This window comes from Bacillus rossius, chromosome 14, assembly GCF_032445375.1.
Source record: "Bacillus rossius redtenbacheri isolate Brsri chromosome 14, Brsri_v3, whole genome shotgun sequence".
NCBI classification, from domain to species: Eukaryota; Metazoa; Arthropoda; class Insecta; order Phasmatodea; family Bacillidae; genus Bacillus; species Bacillus rossius.
In genome coordinates, this window is record NC_086341.1 from 17,967,023 (window position 1) to 17,986,966 (window position 19,944).

The 19,944-nt window shown below is 35.8% G+C and overlaps 1 protein-coding gene across 2 annotated transcripts in view; it reads right to left on the reverse strand.

Annotated features, from left to right (window-relative positions):
- Nucleotides 1-9,596: 9,596 nt before the first annotated feature.
- The window catches only part of LOC134538689 (RB1-inducible coiled-coil protein 1), a 104,774-nt gene continuing 94,426 nt past the window's right edge, over nt 9,597-19,944 (reverse strand). For both annotated transcript variants that reach the window (XM_063380118.1, XM_063380119.1), the window contains exon 22: nt 9,597-18,703. In XM_063380118.1, the coding sequence (XP_063236188.1) occupies nt 18,500-18,703 (204 nt within the window). In that variant the 3' untranslated portion in view covers nt 9,597-18,499. The remainder of the gene's footprint in view (nt 18,704-19,944) is intronic.

Below are 19,944 nucleotides of genomic sequence, written 5' to 3' on the forward strand. Positions count from 1 at the left end.
AAACTTGTTTCCTGAAAAATGTGTATTTTTGACTTATATTCTTTTTCCCTGGCACCCTAGAATTGTTTGCTATCCAAGTTAAGTGGCAAGTTAAAATTAATTATGAAGTATAAAGTATTTTATAAAGTGTAACTATTCAATACAAATACAAAAGCATGTATTGGTTGGAAGTGCCAGCTTGCGATTGGCCGGCAACGTAACGGCGTTAGTGTTGTAGCAATAATCTTTAAATGTATTATATTTGTTATGGGAACGTTTATTGTAATGTTGCGCCAATTGTAGCACGGCTTTACACTTCCCATAAGTGAAAGTTTTGAAAAATGTTCTAATGATTGTGTGAAACCCTAACCTTCGCGCCAACAAGCCTAAATTATATTCAATGTTTTTTATTGACTCGTGAATGCTACAGGCCGCAGCTAACTCGTTCGGTTCAAAATAAGGTAAATATGTAGTTGAGCGGTATTTGCAAAAAAAAAAAAATGTTAAAAATCTGAAAATACTTTTATTATATGATCTTTAAATTCCTCTTTTCATTAAAGCCGGCGGATATAAGAAATTCCAAATACTTTAGGAGATATCGAATTTTTTTAATTTTCACAGTTGGGCGAAATTTGTTAAATAAAATTTAAAAATTCCGAAAATACTTTTATTCTATGCTCTATACCTCAATTATTGAATTGTTTTATATCAGTTAAGAATTTAACCTAAATGAATTATTTGTATTAATACTTGTATTTTAAATATATTTGATTAAGTGGGCCATGATATAACAAGACAACCATCTAAGGACTCTTAGCAATAAAGTGAAAATATTCAAGCTCGACTTAAGTGTCAAAGATTCAAATAAAAATTCAGACTCGAATCGACTCGACTTGAATTTATGATCTACAAACTCGACTCGAATCGACTCGAACTAATTATTGTAAAATTCGACTCGACTCGAATCGACTTAAAAATTTGCAGGTTCGTACATATCTAGTTTAAAAGAACCCCTCGTGCTGTTTTCGTGAGTTCTGATTGGCCACTCCTTAAATATTGGAACACACCAAGCAACGAAAATAGGACGCAGTCTATTACGCAAAACCAGTAGCCCAGCTCGTACAGCTACTAGTATCCAGTTTGAATTCGAGTGAAGAAACTAGTAGTAGAGCCAGAACGACTCCTAGCTTACAATATTGTAAGGAATATTGTACCGTGAGCGGCGGGCTTAAGCTGCAACTGTACTGTCATCACAGCCATTTGCGGGCCTCGAGGTCCGAATGCAAGATTCGGGCATCGAACCGCGAAGCCCGCGTAGAGTTCCAGGCCACGGATTGCCGCCCCACTACCTCTAGTTCTGAAGATAGATATTAGGTTTAAACGGTGATGTAGATAACGGCAATATACAGTCTTACTACACACAGGCTTTAAAACAGTCATTCAAAAAACCATTAAAATAAAATTTGATAAGTAATGATTTTCCAGAAATCAGTTTTCGTTAAAGAAATAATTACTAATTAGCTACCAATAAAAATGTAAAAAAAAAAAATAGAATTTTTAAGGAGGTATTTAAATGAGTAATTTCCACCAGGAGTTTATATCCAAAACGTTGTCTTTGATCTACTGATGGTTTTAAAGTATTTTTGGGAGCTGCAACGGAATTATACAACAGATAAAACACCCTCCCTCCCCCTACCACCTTACACACACACACACACACACACTGCGCAGAAACATTTCGTGTTTTTGCACGTGATTTTTCAATACATTCATAACACAGCCTTACCTAATTATTTGCACCTAGCTTTTTCTACTAAGCAAGCCCTTGTTTGGTGGTTTTTATGAACTTAAAAGCATGTTTTCATGTCAGTTCCAGAATCATTGAAAGCATGCTAGGACTAACCGTTCATGTGTAGGCTTTGTTTTAAAATTCTTTATAATACATTTTACAAAAAAAAAAAACTCAGTTTTCTGTGGTCTTGGGAAAACTTAATTTTTATTTATTTATCAATTATAAACTAAAAATAGGTTACATACGAACGATTAATCCAAAGGCTGAATACCATAAATGGTTTCATGCTTTCAGCACACGCTAGGAATGACAAACATCTGCCTTGTAAGTTCATATATAGGCCTACTTTTAAATTAGGAATTGTGTGGTAGAAAAAAAACGTTTTATAAACAATTTAAACATGTTTATATTATGGATTTATTTAAAATCATGTGAAAACGCTCGAAATAATAGAAGCAAAATATTTTGGGGTACAAATTCATAGAAGTATCGTACTTTCAGCACCTAAACAATGTTTCGCGTTGTCACATTTGAATGAGGTCTCTGTGACGCACAAGAATGGACGCCTCAGGCCTAGGCCGGGAAGTCCTGCGCGAATCTTACCGGTAAACTTTCTGTAAACTGCACAGTCATTTCCCCGTGAACTAAAAATCAGGCACAATTTCTGGCGTCTGCCAGTCTTCACGCGAGAAAAATATTTTCGGCATAGCGCTCACAATAATATTCGAAGGATTACAAGATGGGACTTTGAAGTCTCAGTCCCCTTCCATCCCCTTTCCTTTTCCAATTAACTTGTATCTTCTCATAACATGAAGATTCTTTTTTTTTTTTTTGTGACCGAAGGGTTGTATAACCGAATTGCCCGCAATTGGAATGCCACCAGAACGAAACAGCCTGGCTTGTTAAATTTCTTGTAACGCCGCAAGGAAGAAAGAAAGTACTGTGCCGGAAATTTGGTATTTCGACACGTTTTTTTATTGTTTGCTATAATTTTAAAATTATTTTTGGAAATTTTATTTTCTTTATAATTTGGTTACTTTGGGTGATTTACTCTTTGTTAGGCTGGTGTACTCTCCTTAGTTAAACTTTGTGCCAGTAGACCGAAGCACCTTTCCCAGAGGCCTATCTGAGCTTTTGCAAATCTAAGACTTCGTTGGCAGCCCGTTTAACATTTCCCTCGCTTGCAGGCACGTCCCAGGTTTGTAATATTACTTCACTTCATGACTAAAACTGCATACAACAGCTCTGGACGAGCTGTTACCATTTCTCAGAGACGAGCTGAGCATAGCCTTTACCGTCACGCATACGTCTTAGGTTCACTCCCCGAAAGTCACGACTAGGACGCTCGTTCCCAGCCTCGTTGCACCCCCACCCCTCCCAGCTCACTCCGGTTCTCAGAATTTAGTCCAGGACCAATGACCGGTCGTAAACCCCGCCAGGCAGTGACAGTCTCCAAGGACGACTGGCATAAAAAATGTGTGTGCAAAGATGGACAACACACGACTTCTAGCGGCAGAAACTGTAACGTCTTCTCTTGGCGCCAGCTCGTGGAGCTGACGCCCGCGACACCTGTGGGCGAGCTTGCTAAATACCCCCCCCCCCCTCTTTTCCCCTGTAGGCCGCCAGAGTGCAGCACTAGACTTCGCCCTTATCCCCTTGTTAAAGCAGACGTCTTGGGTGAGTCGATTCTTTTTTATTTCAGACACCCCTCAACAGGTAGCGCTAAAGTCGGCCAGTGCTACCAACTTCGAGACATCAAAGTCAGAGTTTTTTATGATGCCCACTCGGGGAACTTCGGAACCTTTCGGTCCGGACCCCCCAGTCTCCTCCCCCCACTTTTGATTGAACATTTACTTTTAATTACGAGACGCGGTTCCTCGCGTGACACTTCGCGTCGCGACTGCAGACGGACCGTTTGCGATTATCGGCGAGTCGACGAGACACTGCAAGACTTCCATCCGGCCGCAACCGACGATGTAGTCCGTTAAATAAGGGATGCTATCCCTGTAATCTTTTTTAAATAGTTTAGTTCGTCTGCATAGTACAAAGTGTAACAGTTAGTTTTCTTTTAAATTGTTTCTTTTGAAATGGTGGAAACGTCCGCGCTCAGCCGCATATTCGCGGGATCCAGTTCCTGGCTGGCGACGCATAGGAAAATAGAAGCCAACTTCCCTGTCTGGTGAGTTATGATCCGCGACTTTCCCCAACCTCCCCTTAACTTTTGCGGGCTTTCTCTGCCCAGTTTATACTGTCTGTGTTCTAGTTCTGATCAGTTTTGATTCGGACTGTTCGCAGACAGAGTCCGAGAGCCGGACGCCGAATTGGCATTTTCATCTCCCTTCCTCTACAACACACAGGCGCCCTGGCATCATGTTCCCGCGTGATCTCCGGGAAACGAAGCCCCGACCTCCGGCGCTACTGTATCTTTTAACCTTTTCTGAACTTTCTTAAACTACGCCGTCAGACGAAGTTCATCACATAAACGTCATTTCTGGACTTTGAGAATACTGGGATGGTTTAAATATATTTGTATTTTTTTATGGGTTTATGTATTTTTTTATGAAACCTTTTTATAATTTAATTTCAGGTCGACCCATATTTTTCCTTTCTGAATATACCTGAGATCTGTTTAAGCACGTAATTGATATTGTATGTTTATATATTTTTTTAATACCTGTTATAAATTTTCCTTTAATAAATTTGACGTAATTATATTCAGACGGAATCACACCTTGTTTCTGTACATTTCTAGTAACATTGTGAAACCTTAAAGATCCCCAACTCAGTACAGAAAAATAATAAAAGACATTTAAAAAGAAACCTACTACTCATAAAGTTTTTTTTTTTCAACATGGCCGAATACTGACTTGCCTTCGTGTAACTTCACATTAAGTTAAACCTTTCGATTAACTTAATTTATTTTAGCGTGCCCTTCAACGCAAATTTTTGAACTAATTCAATGGAACACGCATTTCGCTACCGTCTCGGCCGGCCAGACTGACCAGTGTAAGCCATCCCTCTGCTGCAAGGAACTCGAGCGCAGTTGACTCAAGCACCTTGCGCTCTGCGTTAAGGGGCCCGCCTCGTCAGGAGTGTGTGAGTGTGTGAGTGTGTGAGTGTGTGAGTGTGTGAGTGTGTGAGTGTGTGAGTGTGTGAGTGTGTGAGTGTGTGAGTGTGTGTGTGTGTGAGTGTGTGAGTGTGTGAGTGTGTGTGTGTGAGAGTGTGAGTGTGAGTGAGTGTGAGTGAGTGTGAGTGAGTGTGAGTGAGTGTGAGTGAGTGTGAGTGAGTGTGAGTGAGTGTGAGTGAGTGTGTGAGTGTGTGTGTCAGCGAGGCGGGATGATAAGCGCGTCGCTCGTTGGTGCTTCTAGCGCGGTGTCTCCTCTGAACTGGCGCGCAGTCTTCTCGTCGTCACAAGACAACTGTGAAAACCGTAACGTTACATGGCCGAGGAATGAAGATAAAGGCGTAATGCAAGTCCCTTAAATGCTTTCAAGAATCTGTACTGGTTGTTTTACGCCTAAAAATTACTCTGAAAACATGCATTTTAGTAATTTTAACTCTTCTAAAAATATAGCTTAAAAACTTAATCCGAAATCAAAAGCACTTTTCGACCCTCAAGGAACTCTTAAGTGTTTTTCGTAAACAGACCCCCACTCAGATATCTAGAGCAGTTAAGAAATCGCGTATTTTTTTCCTGTTTTTCCGTGTGTGTGCCCGGGCAGTATGGTGCCTCAACCGGGAAACAGGCAACATCACACCGAGACAATAGTATCTCGTGGCTGCGAGCAACATCATTCGCGGCGGAAGTGCCGACCAAACTAGTTTTAATACACTGCTGGAGTCACAAGACCAACCAGATTAGACGTCGTGCATCGTTTCAGCACGACAGAGTTAATAGTGTAGGGTAACAAGGGGACGCAACACAACGCCGAACGTACAATAACGCCGAACGTACAATAACGCCGAACGTACAATAACGCCGAACGTACAATAACGCCGAACGTACAATAACGCCGAACGTACAATAACGCCGAAATGCCAAATTGACCACAACGCCGACAGCTAGAAAACTGCTGTGTACTACAACGCCGAAATACATTAACCCCGAAAAGTATCATTGCAGGACTGCCACAAAGGTTAGGTTAGGTTAGGTAAGGTTAGCACACAAATTCATTCAGTTGTTTTTCATTTTGCTCCTGTGGCTCCCCCTCCCCGCAGCAACATTTTTCGGCGTTACTGTATTTCGGCGTTGTGGTACACAGCAGTTTTCTAGCTGTCGGCGTTGCGGTCAATTTGGCATTCGGCGTTATTGTACGTTCGGCGTTGTGGTAACGACCCGGGTAACAATACCACATTAACACGACGGTTTTTTGGCTGTGTACCAATTGCGTCAATAAAATGCCTTTTTTATATAAAAAAAACTGTATGCTCTTTTAATTCCCGTTGACATTATGTTAAGTCGTCTCTGGCACTATGTGAGATTAAGTTTAAGTATTTTTTTTTTTAAGTTAAGTTTTGTTAAGGTTTTGCGGTTTGCTTTCCGACGTGCGGCACACGACACGACAAAAGTCATGTTCATGTACCGGCGACCTTGTTTCATTGGCTATTGAGCCTGTCGGGCTGTCGTGTCGTGTGTTCGTTGTAGCATTTGTCCGTGCTGATGCTCTCTGAGGCAACATATGCTTATAGTGAACATTTGAAAACTTTCGATGGCTACGTAACTTCAAGTTACGTGACGTGTGAAGTAGTCACACCACAGGCCTTATACTTCACCTCCAGCAGGGTTCATTTAGACAGTTTAAACATTAAACATAAACGAAATTCTCACGAAACACATGTTACCAACATCAATATAAAAAATTCACAAAAGCTGGAAAACACTTACCTATGATGGGAGGCGGGTCCGACTTCGCAGCACATAACAAAGGTTGCACACACGTGAATTCCGCGAGAGATATCCAATGGAATCTACGTAGTTCATACTATCGTTCACGCAAAGCGTAGTTGCACGTAATTAAAAACAGCGCAAACAGTTGTTGCAGGTATTCTACTGTAAGGACGCCACTATAGTTAAATCGGAAAAAACCCGAAAATGGATTTAGTCAGTTCCTTTGAAATAATTCTGCCGGGGTGCATTCAGATATTTTTTATTCGCTATCCTCTCATTTTGAACACTGTACTTCACTTGAAAAAAAAATACCATGTCAAGCTTAAGTTTGAATTTAAAAAAAAAGCTATTTTCCCGCGATACTTTAAAAAATATATATATTCAAACGTCAAAGCAACACCAGCCACATAACTTAATTGGCATTTCCCGGTACAGTCCCGTAACCTCCAAGCCAAAAACAATCCATCACCGAAGGTTTCTCAATCACTGCTCTAAAACAAATCAGACTACTCACAACGGAATCACAGTAGGTACTGAAAAAACATTCAAATACTTACCCCATTTGAATGAAATTCTTTCAAGCTTACAATATTCGTTTTATTTCGTCACACTGCCGAACATTTCCGAACGCACCCGGAGAAAAAAACCTGTCAAAATAAACTTCCGATGTGGCGTAATGAACTAGGCACTGGCGTTTATAAATAAACGATACGCATGCTAAACCTGAAAATAAAATCTACAGCTGCTAAAATACTACTGCGAATATTGCAACGCCCTTGCACACAATGATGATGGGAAAATATAAATACAAATTTTTCCTCACGTTTACATATTTTAGCGTGAAGCCGTACTAACATGGTATTACTTCTGTGCTAACAAAACCTAACCAACTGTCCACTGATTGTAGTTTTGTCTGTTCTTGTCTCTAATGACCCTGCAGTAGATAAAAGTTATGTGGCGTGCCTCCACAGTTAAATTAAACGTGGCATTTAAGAAATTTTAAAATTCAACCTTTTTTTTTTAACGGTTATCTCACTCACTACCACAGCTACTGAACAAATAAGCTGCCGGATTTTGATTTCATGTGCCTGTAACTGTAGAAATGGGCGCAAATCTGTAGGATTCAAAACATGCAAGGGGAGGGGGGAGGAATAAATAATACCATTATGGTATGTTTATATTTGTATCAGCTGTTCTAGACTTATCTTATTAACGACTGTAGTTACACTGTTCGGAAAAATATGAGATCTAAATATAAATGGTTAATATGTTTATATATATAAAAAGTCCAAAAAGACTCTTTTAAATACAAATGTAATGACGTGAGTTGACAATTATTCTCCAATTTACACTCCAATACAAGTACAGCTTATACAATTGTAAACAAACAGTCGCCATATTGGTATGTGTAGTTCACTTAAATCCCCCTCCCCTTTTGGCTTCACCCCTCCTCGTCTAAAATTGGTACTTATGCTCCATCTGCGTATTTCCCTAATATCTGTTTGCCACGAGCTAGCAAGAGACCCCTCAGCTGTGTATACAAATATTTAGTGAACCAACTTTATAACATTTTCAAGACCTTAACATAAAATTATCTTTCAACATTTTTATATAATAGGGTTATAAATATAGCCAATTTAATATAATACAGATCAACTTGCTGCAGACACAGTGAACAGTGTCTATAATTAACGAAACTTTGATTAACAGAGGTTGAATGTTATCCAAGCCAAACCAAAACACAGTTATCAGCAAAGATTGTTCAAACATTTTCTCGAGGACCTAGAAAATAATCTAACTGTTGTCAAAATACTAATATTAATTAACCTCAAAGATGTTATTTACGGTTGCTCGAATTATGGAGCGACGTTAAAGAATCTACACTTAAGAAAAGTTGGAAAAAATTACAGTGAAAAATGATCCTACTGGGTGAAATAAAAACCAAGATGGTTTTTTTATTCTATCCGAGGCTTCCGCGGTCACACTAACTCAGTTAATTTTGACTCAACTGTGATTATTCACATAAAAAACTAAAACATGTGTGGATATAATTTCCATGTGATTTAAGTAGAATGTGTGTAAATATTTATGTAAAATACGCAGGGACAAGAATATATGGTGTTTTGCAATAAAACCAAAGGACACCAAAAAGGTTATCAATACAATAATATTTAGTGAGTAGTATTATTATAATTGAAAAAGTGCATTGTGTATCAGTCAAAATAATCTGTGAAACTAGTATCATGAAAGATTAAAGTGTAATATAATTTTTTAATAATATATTCATAAATAAACAGAATTAATAAAAAATAAAACCAATTTTAACTGAAGTCTCCTCTGTTTTAAAAACAAAATGTGCCAAAGTATAAAATCATACAATCTTGTCACTAAAAATGTGCGACTATAAATTGAAGTGAAGCATCAAAAAAATAACACACATAGCAAAAGGCTGTTGTAAATTTAAGTTTCACAACTTCCAGACCTTCAATGTTTCTTTCGAGACTTGTATATGTTTGCATGTGTGCATGCATGCACGCACGCATGCATGCATGCACGCATGCACGCACGCACGCACGCACGCACGCACGCACGTATGTACGTATGTATGTATGTATGTATGTATGTATGTATGTATGTATGTATGTATGTATGTATGTATGTATGTATGTATGTATGTATGTATGTATGTATGTATGTATGTATGTATGTATGTATGTATGTATGTATGTATGTATGTATGTATGTATGTATGTATGTATGTATGTATGTATGTATGTATGTATGTATGTATGTATGTATGTATGTATGTATGTATGTATGTATGTATGTATGTATGTATGTATGTATGTATGTATGTATGTATGTATGTATGTATGTATGTATGTATGTATGTATGTATGTGTGAAGTATGAAAAAAACTAAAACAACAGATCTCAAATAAAAAACAAGTTTTATTTTGTATGCTACCTATTTACACAGCTGGTGGACAAGACAATGTTACACTTTTCAGGTAAAAAAAAAGACAAAATATCACCAATAACAAGCTCAGTCTAAACTAGGTTACTGCACTTTACACAGAAAGACAAAGCCAATATAAATATTAAGTATACACTGGGACACAGTATTTTCTGTATAAAGTGCAACATTATTAGGTCTAGTGCAATGCCTCTTCTAACACTGAGTTTATGTAACATCTAAAAAAGAACTACTTAAAAAATTGAATAGCAAACTTTCTGAGAAATTTTTATTTTGCTTACAGTCACGCAACTTGCACCGAAAAAAAATCCTGGACTCATGAATCACATGTGATGAAAACTTATAAACTGTAACAAGAGTCAACCAACTGCTTAAGCCACGATCCAGAGCTGCAATTTGCATTGTAAGAAACGAAACCTGAAAAAAAACTGTCCAAACTAACCGAGTCAGAAGAAAATAATTAAATTCTTGCTGATATGTGTTTGGATGCAACAAAAAAAATATATGCCTACACTTTATACACAATTAGGAACATACAAATTCTTGCTCGATAACTTAGTAATACATATATTGACCAGACTATTCCAGGTTCTAGGTGACGTGTTAAACTCTAAGAATAAATACCACACATCAAACATGAACAATCAAACCTTTTGTCCACGCTAACAAAGAAATGTGAATTTACAATAGAACAATACCATGACAATTTTTCCAACACTCTCATGCAACAATCACCGCAAAAAATAAAAACTAACCTTTTTTTTTTTGTGTCGGAAAGATGCAACTGGAAATTTAAAGGTATCAACGGTTAATGAGGTGGTATCGGGTATAATCTAGGCACAATTAAGGTTTCATTGATTTTAATCTATATGCCTAACATCCTACAGAATAAATGATGTTTCGATGCCTAGCTTATCTTCAGAGATACCAATAATTTCAAACAGTTCTCCTATATCACAATATATTTTGTATTCAAGTTCACAGCAGATTTTTCTGCCACTCAAAACAATAAACTACAATTTTTTTTAGAGAAACAAACACCATAATTCGTTTCTTTTGACTCAAATAATCACAAAAAACGAAGAACTTTTCATATTTAGAATCCTAACACTGTTTTAAATGCACGTGAAAAAATATATTAGTATAAATATCTCATTTGTGTCAAATTCTATGTACATAATAATACGAAAACTCTCCTCATAACTCCTATGTACAAAGTTACACACACACCAACACACAAATGTGTGTTTTACGTTACTGGTTTTTTTACTTATAAAGTATATTAAATTGCACAGACATATTTACAAAGCTTGGTTGCCGGAAGAGATTACCTTCCACCCAAAAAACATATGGCAGCTTTAAACAACTTGTTATTTTAAAGAACTTTGTACATACTATTTGAGTGTTTTAAGCACAAGCTTACTATGCACATTTGTTGTTTGGGGTGCCGGACAAGCTTCATTTGTTTCATTTTTTTACAAAAGATTGCAACATTTCACTATCTTAAGAAAAAACAGTTTCAACAAGTAAGATTTTTTGCTTGTATTTGTAAGTTCTATACAAAGCAAGAAGGAGGCTAACACATCGTATAATTAATGTACAAATCACAGCCCTAAAAAAACTGTTGTCACATCTACACAAACTTAAAAAAACTGAATACTTACAGTCCTTTATCATAGCAAATCTGGTAGCAATATTTCTTTCTACTTAATCAGATCATCTACACTTTATAGTAGTAGTCATTTCAACGACAAGTCGACTATCCTAAACTACAATAAATTTGCTCAAAAAGGCAAGCAACACAACCAATTTTTTTTTTTAATATACCATGGATTAGTCCAATGAATGGTACATAACAAATTGCAAGAGCGTAAAATAAGCAAGAGAGAGTCACTAACGACTTAAAGTGATTTAAGTCTTATAATATTCGCACGCACACACATCTCACACTTTACTATTTTTTTTATTTTATTTAAGATGTTAAAAATTACTACTTCCATGCACTCGGTACAAACACAGAGAATAAAAAATTATTAATTTTAAAAAATGCTACAGCTAAAAATACTTTCATTTAATGGTAATAGACAACAACTTCTAAAAAATTACAGGAAAGACAGAGAGATCATGCTTTACCACTTTAAAATTGTTTAAAACTACTATTGTCAAAAAAATTACTATACGTGCATAAAAAAGTCTTACTGCCTACCAGAGCATTATGAACTAGTGTTAAATGAATGAACATGGTTTGAAGTGGAATCTGAAAGAGTAAATTTTAACTTTGCCTCAGTAAGCGAAGGATATTTCACACATTAACTATGGAGTAAGTATCTATTGGCTTGCTGTTCAGTGCTCAAGAACTACATTAAAAAAAAAATTTTTTTTACGAAACCAGGAAATAATTTACTTAAGTTTAAAATGTTCGATCACAAAAAAAATGCTTCATCTGCAGAAACTGAAACAATCATGGGCGTCCAACAGTAATCCGAAAAAGCTCATTTTAATGTTGTTTTTTTTCTGATGGTGCATTTAGTCGAGTCTTTCACATTGGGCATGGTTTAATAATAAAAATTTACATGGTTTGCTGTTTCTGTAGGTAGGGACAGACTGTCTCACTCTTAGATAGCAGTACATGGCTTATGGCATGCGCTGTTGCCAAATCTCTAACACATTAAGAATTCTGATTGCCAAGGAAGAAATTTAAGGACTAATATTGTAATTTTAAATATTTCAAACTATCACGCTCACAAATTTGTAAACAATTTTTTTTTACTCTTACAACGGTGGTATGAATTCATACAATAATTGTAAAGTGAATTTGATAAAGAAAATAATAATAATAACACATACCTTCAAAATCAATTAACACTACTTCTGACCAAAGCTGATCAAAGCTTCCTCTCATGTTTTTTGATAAATACTCTAATACTTTCAACAGAATCTTGCACTTCCTCCCTAATAGCCTACCAATGTAGTATTTTTTTCAGTGTCCCACATTTCATAGTTTATATTTATGTAATCCACATAAATGCAGAAAATAAAATCACACAAGTGAATAAATAATCAGTCAAAATTGTAAGTGTAAGGAGTCCCCCAAAACAACGCATCGCTTTGTCACGAGAGACAACACTAACTAGCAAGCTAGTTTTCAGAAACGCAAGCCGAAGGAAATAGCTGAACTAAGGAAGCCTTTATATTTGAAATTGCTTGCAAGACAGAACATATCTTCTCCAAACACACGGCCCATGTTTCATCTCACGACAGCAATTTGTAAGAGAGTCTCTAGTCTCTATTACAACGAGCTCTTGTGCAGAGGAAGCAAGTTCTCACAGCTATAGACACAAAACTGCAGGAGCAATTGAGATGGCGTTTCTTTCAAAAAACAAATTCCATTCATTGTGAACATCTTCCATGCTTTCGCCCCCCCATCTAGATTTAATAGCAAAAAAACTTTGCAACTGATCAACTTTTAGATGTATCAGTTTCTCAGGATATACATTTTAGGATTTAAGAAAAATTGTATAACTGAAACAATGAGCATTTTTGTCTTGAGATGTATTTGGTGGCATCCTAAAACATTAATTTAACAAAAAAAAAATTGAACTGAATACACCTGTAGGTTATTTTTTTTTTCCATGTGAAAATATTTTGGAATACTCCAAAACAGTTCCCAGTGAGAAATTTACTTTTTTTAAATTTTTTTGGCCTCTTAAAATGCCATTAAGTAAGCAAAAATGTATATGCCTGATGCTTATTTTGATGCTAATACAACATGCAAAAAAGCTTTGTCCTGAAAATACAATTTAAAATTTGTATATCTGGCAACAGCATACGAAGAAACAAGGACAGAGCTAACGGCAGTCCACATGTTCGAAAGAGAAAGAATGCACCCATTTACTTCCACACTGCAATTTAATTAGCAACAAACAGAAGTTATGCACATTAGAAGTAAACAGTGTACAAACGAAGAAAGCATATGTTTGTCTCACAAGCATTGATTTTTTTTCATTTCCTTATGATTACTTTTATGTAAGGGCTATTTCAAAAATTTTAACCAGATACCTCCATTGAATTTTTTTGTTCTGACACAAATATTTTCAACATATGTATATTTATTGAATGTAATACCACGAGTGTAAAAAATTGAAAAAGTAATAAAAATTACTAACACTAGCGTGAATTTTTACACCCATTATACTTCAATATATGTTGAAATAGTTGTGGCAGAATAAAAATGCTAGAGAGGTATCAGGTTAAAATTTTACAAATTGCACTTAAAAAAAAGAAGGCTGAAAAAAACCAAAAATTATAACGGCATGAGACTGAACCTTAGGTCAAAGCGAAAAATGTAATGCACAGTAAGAGCAAAGTGACCTTAGCTAGGATCTAGGATGTCTCTTAGAGAATCATTGTCATGCTGTTAGAACATTGTGGGTAGAATTTTGAACAGGCAGACAAACATACATAAGATAACCCTGTTGTAAGTAGGAATCTGCAAGTACTCTAAAAATATCCTATATTCATGACTAATTTGACATTCAATATACATGAAAAATTATTTGTTACCAACTATTTTATTTATTCAAATTGAATATTACAATATGCACGACTGTCAAATATTTTTTTAATTTATTTTTAACATTGTGTAATATTTTTTCACACTTAACAGGAGTCCAAGAAAAATTGATCCAAAATACAGTAAAATAAAAAGAGGAATATACAAGAAACCATACTAAAGAGGTGTAAAATAAAGAAAACTAAAAATAAAAAAAACGGTATTGCATTTTCTTTAACCAGTTAATTATAAGTTTGGAACTTTTTTTTTGTTAATCTGACTATATGCATAAAATAGAGTATTATTAATCATTTTAAATCATAGTCATCTATTATTTGTTTGAGGCCACTTGTGGCGGCCTCAGTCGTCTTGGTTATTACTATTACCTTTATTTTGCGTAAAGTTTATTTTAAGATGAGTTAATTTTTTCAATAACATTATTTATGTGTTTATATTATTTAATGGTGTATGTTATTATTTATTTATTGTAACTTTTTAATCGTATACCTCTTTTATTTTACGTTAAGTACCCTTATTCTGGAGTGGGACTTGCAAGAAATAAACAGAACGATCTAGCGGAGTGAGGGGTGGTAGTAGAGGAGGGGGGTGACGTCAGCTGACGTGACAAGGGGAGGCGACGGCCAGCTGTTTGCAGCGGGGGAGTGTGTGTTTTGACCGCCGGCCGCGGAACTACTCGGTGGATAGTAGAATTTGCATCCCAGCGATGAGTAACTGGTGTTACGTTACGTGAATAAGATTTAATATGACAGTAACGCCACGACACCTTGGGCGAAGCAACGTAAGTGGTGGTATACGAGAACGCGATATTTGGGGGCCTAGTGCATGGGCCACCGATACAGCGCGATGCAAGAGGCGCTAAAAAGTGAGTGGGGTTTACACCCGACCCCGGCAGTCACCAACTACAGAGGTATGCTTCAGTAACAAGTAAGTGCGAGAACTGGATTTTGTACTTTTTGCCCGGCTGGTATGACTTATGGAAGACGTGTTTGAAAGACAGACAGAGTGCGGCGACGGGAATTGCTGGTTGAATTTATCTAGACTGAAGGACGTCACTATTTCGTTCCCCCCCCCCCCTCCTCCGTAATAGACTTTGTGGGACTTGGGAATATAATTAAGTTTACTGTAAGAGTGTCTGTATACAAATGTCGCTACATGCGTTGAATTCAATGATAGCAATTTAAATGATAATTAACCTTTTAGATCCCTTTACCCTTTTACAGTACTTAATTTTGAGCATCTTATTTTTGGTAATTCATTATTATAACTATCACAATACGTTATGCAGGACTGTCGGTAAATTTAGCATGCTAATGATTTATTTTGCGCACTGGCCAAATGTTACACCAGTCCATGCGCGTCTGTTGAATTTAATTTTACTACACTTTCAATATCAGCATGGCAGTGGTGACGCGTATACGGGGCTGGCGTGGCGAGTGCGGACGTGTGCAACTACCCCGGTATAAGGGGGGTTGGCCACATGTTAAATATAAAAACCATATCAACCATAACAAATCTAAATATCTCAATAAATCATCTTAGCCTCATACATGTTATTTTTTTTTTTTTAATAATTATTTTTTCATTAACACTTTCTGTCTATTCAGCTACTGACTTGGACAATTTATAGGTATCCCAATGATACAAGGAGTTTATCAAATCTTGAATGTGTGGGTTAAGATGTACCTACATTCTAGTGGACATCATATTTTATAGCTATGAAAAAAATACAATCTTTTTACCTTTATTAATTATAAAATAATTATATATTAAAGTTATAACTACTGTATAAGATTTTTAAAACACAAAAAAAAAATAGTTTAGTCACAATAATAAAAAATAAAATTGGGTATATCTTAGGAATTAAAGTGTGACCAACTGTTGAAAAGTCCCCCACAAGGTGTAGGCATGAATGCATATCCATTGGTAACAAATAATAATAAAATTAATGAAATGTTTAACTGAATATCTAACTTTGTTATGAATATTGAAAAATCAAATTACGCACGAATATCAAATATTATTCGACTACTTGCAGCCCACAGATAGTCAGGACCCTGCAGATCATTACTATCTCGTGTTCGCTGGTGTCCTTTTTGAGCAGTTCCAACCACCTGTCATTCTCAACCCCCCCCCCCCCCCCCCAAATCAGCCCCTCAGTCACTGTCTCACCCCTGTATCCCATCCCCACCAAGGCAGCAGGCATAAACATCATTATCATAAAACAAGCTGTAAAATTAAAGAATTACTCATAATCTTTACACAGCGATTGTGACATCAAAATAAGCAATCACTTCTGTTAAAGAAGAGATTTATATTATTTTCATTTTTAAGTGAATACCATTGCTGCCAACATCTCAACCATTAATAATCAAATTTATGCACGCAATAAAATACGCGTGAAAAACGAATGCGGTATACAGCTTACACCAAATACTAGACTTCACAAAATAATATAATCCTCACTTTTAGGAAGCAATGAGCTAATAAATCAATCAATTAATTAATTAATTTTGAAACCTCGCATATCTGCAAACCAATTGATATTTTAAAAGATAAAGTTAGTTTCAGAATTACATATATATGTGAGCACTTGACGAAAAGATTTCCTTCATATTAAATAAGTTACCTGAGAAAGTTTAGTTGTACGAAACGCTCATACAAACAAAATTTCAGATGTGCCATTAAGTTTTTCTAATTCCAAAACAACTCTCCATTATTTCATTAATTACGGAAAATCCGTAATACTTGGCCACTTTAGGATACCCTACAAATTACGCTCAATAGAAATGCTTAATTTAGTGCAAGGTTTTTTGGTGAATGCTAGAGAAAATTCACTAACATTAATAAAAATGCTGAAATTCTTTGTCTTGTCAGTAAAATTAATATAAAAAAAGAATAATTTATAACAGAGGTTCTGAAAATTTAGTACCTGCTCATTTTTCTTGCATATGATTTTTTTTTTCCCAACTTTCCTTAGGAAAACTTAACACTGTTATACTGCACTTCATAGCAAGTATAGGCCTGATCCAATACGTGGTAGACTACAAATCTTCCCTTTTAAAAAACTTTAAGCATATGTTTTCTTCATCACAGGTCAGCATTCGCTATTTGCTAGTAACTAAAAAAACATTTCATTCTATTTTTTCTATAAAATACTGGACTGAAAAAACTGCTTGATGAACAGAGAAAGCTCATAACATTTCTGGAACGGCACAGAGAAATTTCCAATTCATTCAAGCAAAAAGTTTAAAAAGGATAAAATATAATTCTAAACAAATATTTTGAAGCCAAATTAAGTTACATCGTAAAACCGGAAAATGTTTTAAAGGGGAGGTGTTGTGTCAGGGTTCACAAATTGAAGGTTTTTTATAACACATTTAAGCAACAAACACGTTGGGATTTGAACTGACCAACCCAGGATAATTTCAGTCTCTTCCACATAAAACGCTAGATTGTTACTCGCCAGCTTTGAAGATACGTTTTCACAGAATTTCAGCTATGTTGCATAGTGACAACTTAATAACATCTGCATCACTTGGTGGAAAAATTAATAAAACTCACTGAAGGAATTCACTTTTAACACACTGGCAACAACAATAATGTTATACAAATCGACTAAAAAATATAAATCAAATTCCAACATTTCAGAACATCTGAAATTTGCAGAGAAGCAAGCAAGCAAGCAACAATCGCTGCATCACAAAAATGCTGCTGAGCACTGAATCTTTACAAATATATTAGATATAAAAAGCAACATTCACAGGATGTCCTACGGGTCAAAAAAAAAATTAAAACTAGCAACTTTTTAAAAAAACATCTTCACAATTTTTTTTTGTAATCACGTATAAAATGGTGCAAACACAAGAAACATATGTAGTAGTAGTCGTCTCCACTATGACCAAAAACTTATTTATTTTTTTTTGTTCCTTCACTGGCATCTTTTAAATTTGTCCAGCGTGCAGTACAAAATTACTCTCGTGATAAAAATTGCCGCATCAACGAGCAGGTAATTTTGTCCGTCGTCGAGGTGCTTAAGAACTGTGTATTTCATCGACTTTTTTTAAAAAAAAAATATTAAAATACATTCTTTTTTTGAGGACTTTCAGCCAATTTTACTTTCATTGACCCAGTAGGTCATCCTGGTTAAAGCGCAAAACAAAAATAAAATAATAAAATAAGGTTTGGTGTGTCGAAGTTTGTAAAAACTGAAATGTGACGTATGAACACGGCCGTGCGGACGCCGAGGAAGAGAGGCGGCGGAGAGAGGGGGAAAGGGGGTCTTCTCCCCGCCCTACTGCTCAGCCTGCTGCAGGGGGGGACCCGGCCTGAGCGACGACGTGGACGCGGAGAGGGGCGACTCGTGGTGGTAGCCCTGGTGGTGGTGGTGGTGGTGGTGGTGGTGGTGGCTGCGAGCCAGGCTGGGATCCCGCGACAGGGGCCTCACTCTCACGCGGTAGAACTTGGTCCCCTTCGGCACTCTGTACCTGTTCTCCGGCTGCCACAACAAACCAACGGCCTAAACAACACGGTTTCGCAAAAACATACCGGGCTTTTTGTTTTTTAAAAAAAACACACACACACTCACAACCCATGTGGATTTTTTCAGAATTTTTTTTTTTTAATTTCTTTTACATTACCCAGTTGTTTTTTTTTTTAAAAAGTCTGCATTTTGATGGGTTTTCTGAAAATTAAATTTTCTTAAACAATTTATGTTAGTACTAAGGCTAGCGAGAACCTACTGTTTAGTTATCTCACCTCTTAGTTTTTTCAAAATGGAACGTAATTAATGTATTATTTACACGAATTTCTAAGGGATTAGTTATATAAGAAGCTGAAATCAACCTTGTATGTGTTGTTTATGCTAAATTGTCATAAAATAAGCAGCTTTTTGTAATTAAATTTTTTTCTATATTATTAATACTGAAAAAAACCCAAGCAGGTCATACTCTGGGACTTTAGAAAAAAACTAAATCGAAAACTCACAGGTTAGGTAATTGGCTGTCCACCCCGCTAAATAACCAAGCGATATAGTCAGTGTGGAGATAAAAGAAAATGGATGCATGACATTAGAGTTGAAATTAAATAATCCACTCAAACAATAAAAATAAACATTCACTCAAACACTTGAACTATAAAACTCAAGATGCGTAAAAGATAACTAGAGATGAACGAGTCTGCAAATTTTTGGTTTGAGTCAAGACCTGACTTGATTAAATTCTAGTCTAGTTAAGCTTGATTTGTTACAGAAGTTTTTTTTTTTTAAGGTGTAGAGTATTAAAATACATTATGGTATAATTTTAAGAATCAAAAAATAAAGCACGTAGAAACTTATTAGTAGAGATCATATTTTGGTAAATGTTGAAAGGTGTTCATCACCGGTACTCACACATATAAATTTTTAAAAAAAATTTAATTTATCAGCATTTAGTTTTAATATTACTGTGTTATATTTTTGTAATTTTACAGAAAAGTGGCTTTGATTTCTAGTGTTTTGAGATGTAAATAGCGGCAAACATGTTTTCCAGGTACTCGAACTATGTTAAGTATCCCATACTTAAATAAAACTTTGTAAATGGTAGGAAACGTAAATAGTAAGAACATAAACACTAAGCTTCATAGTAAAATTTATTTCCATAATAGTCCTACATGATTTTACGTTTATCAAGTTAAAAAAAAAAATATTTACTATCGAGTCTTGTCATTCAGTTGAGTACAGTAGACTCCCGACAATCAAAG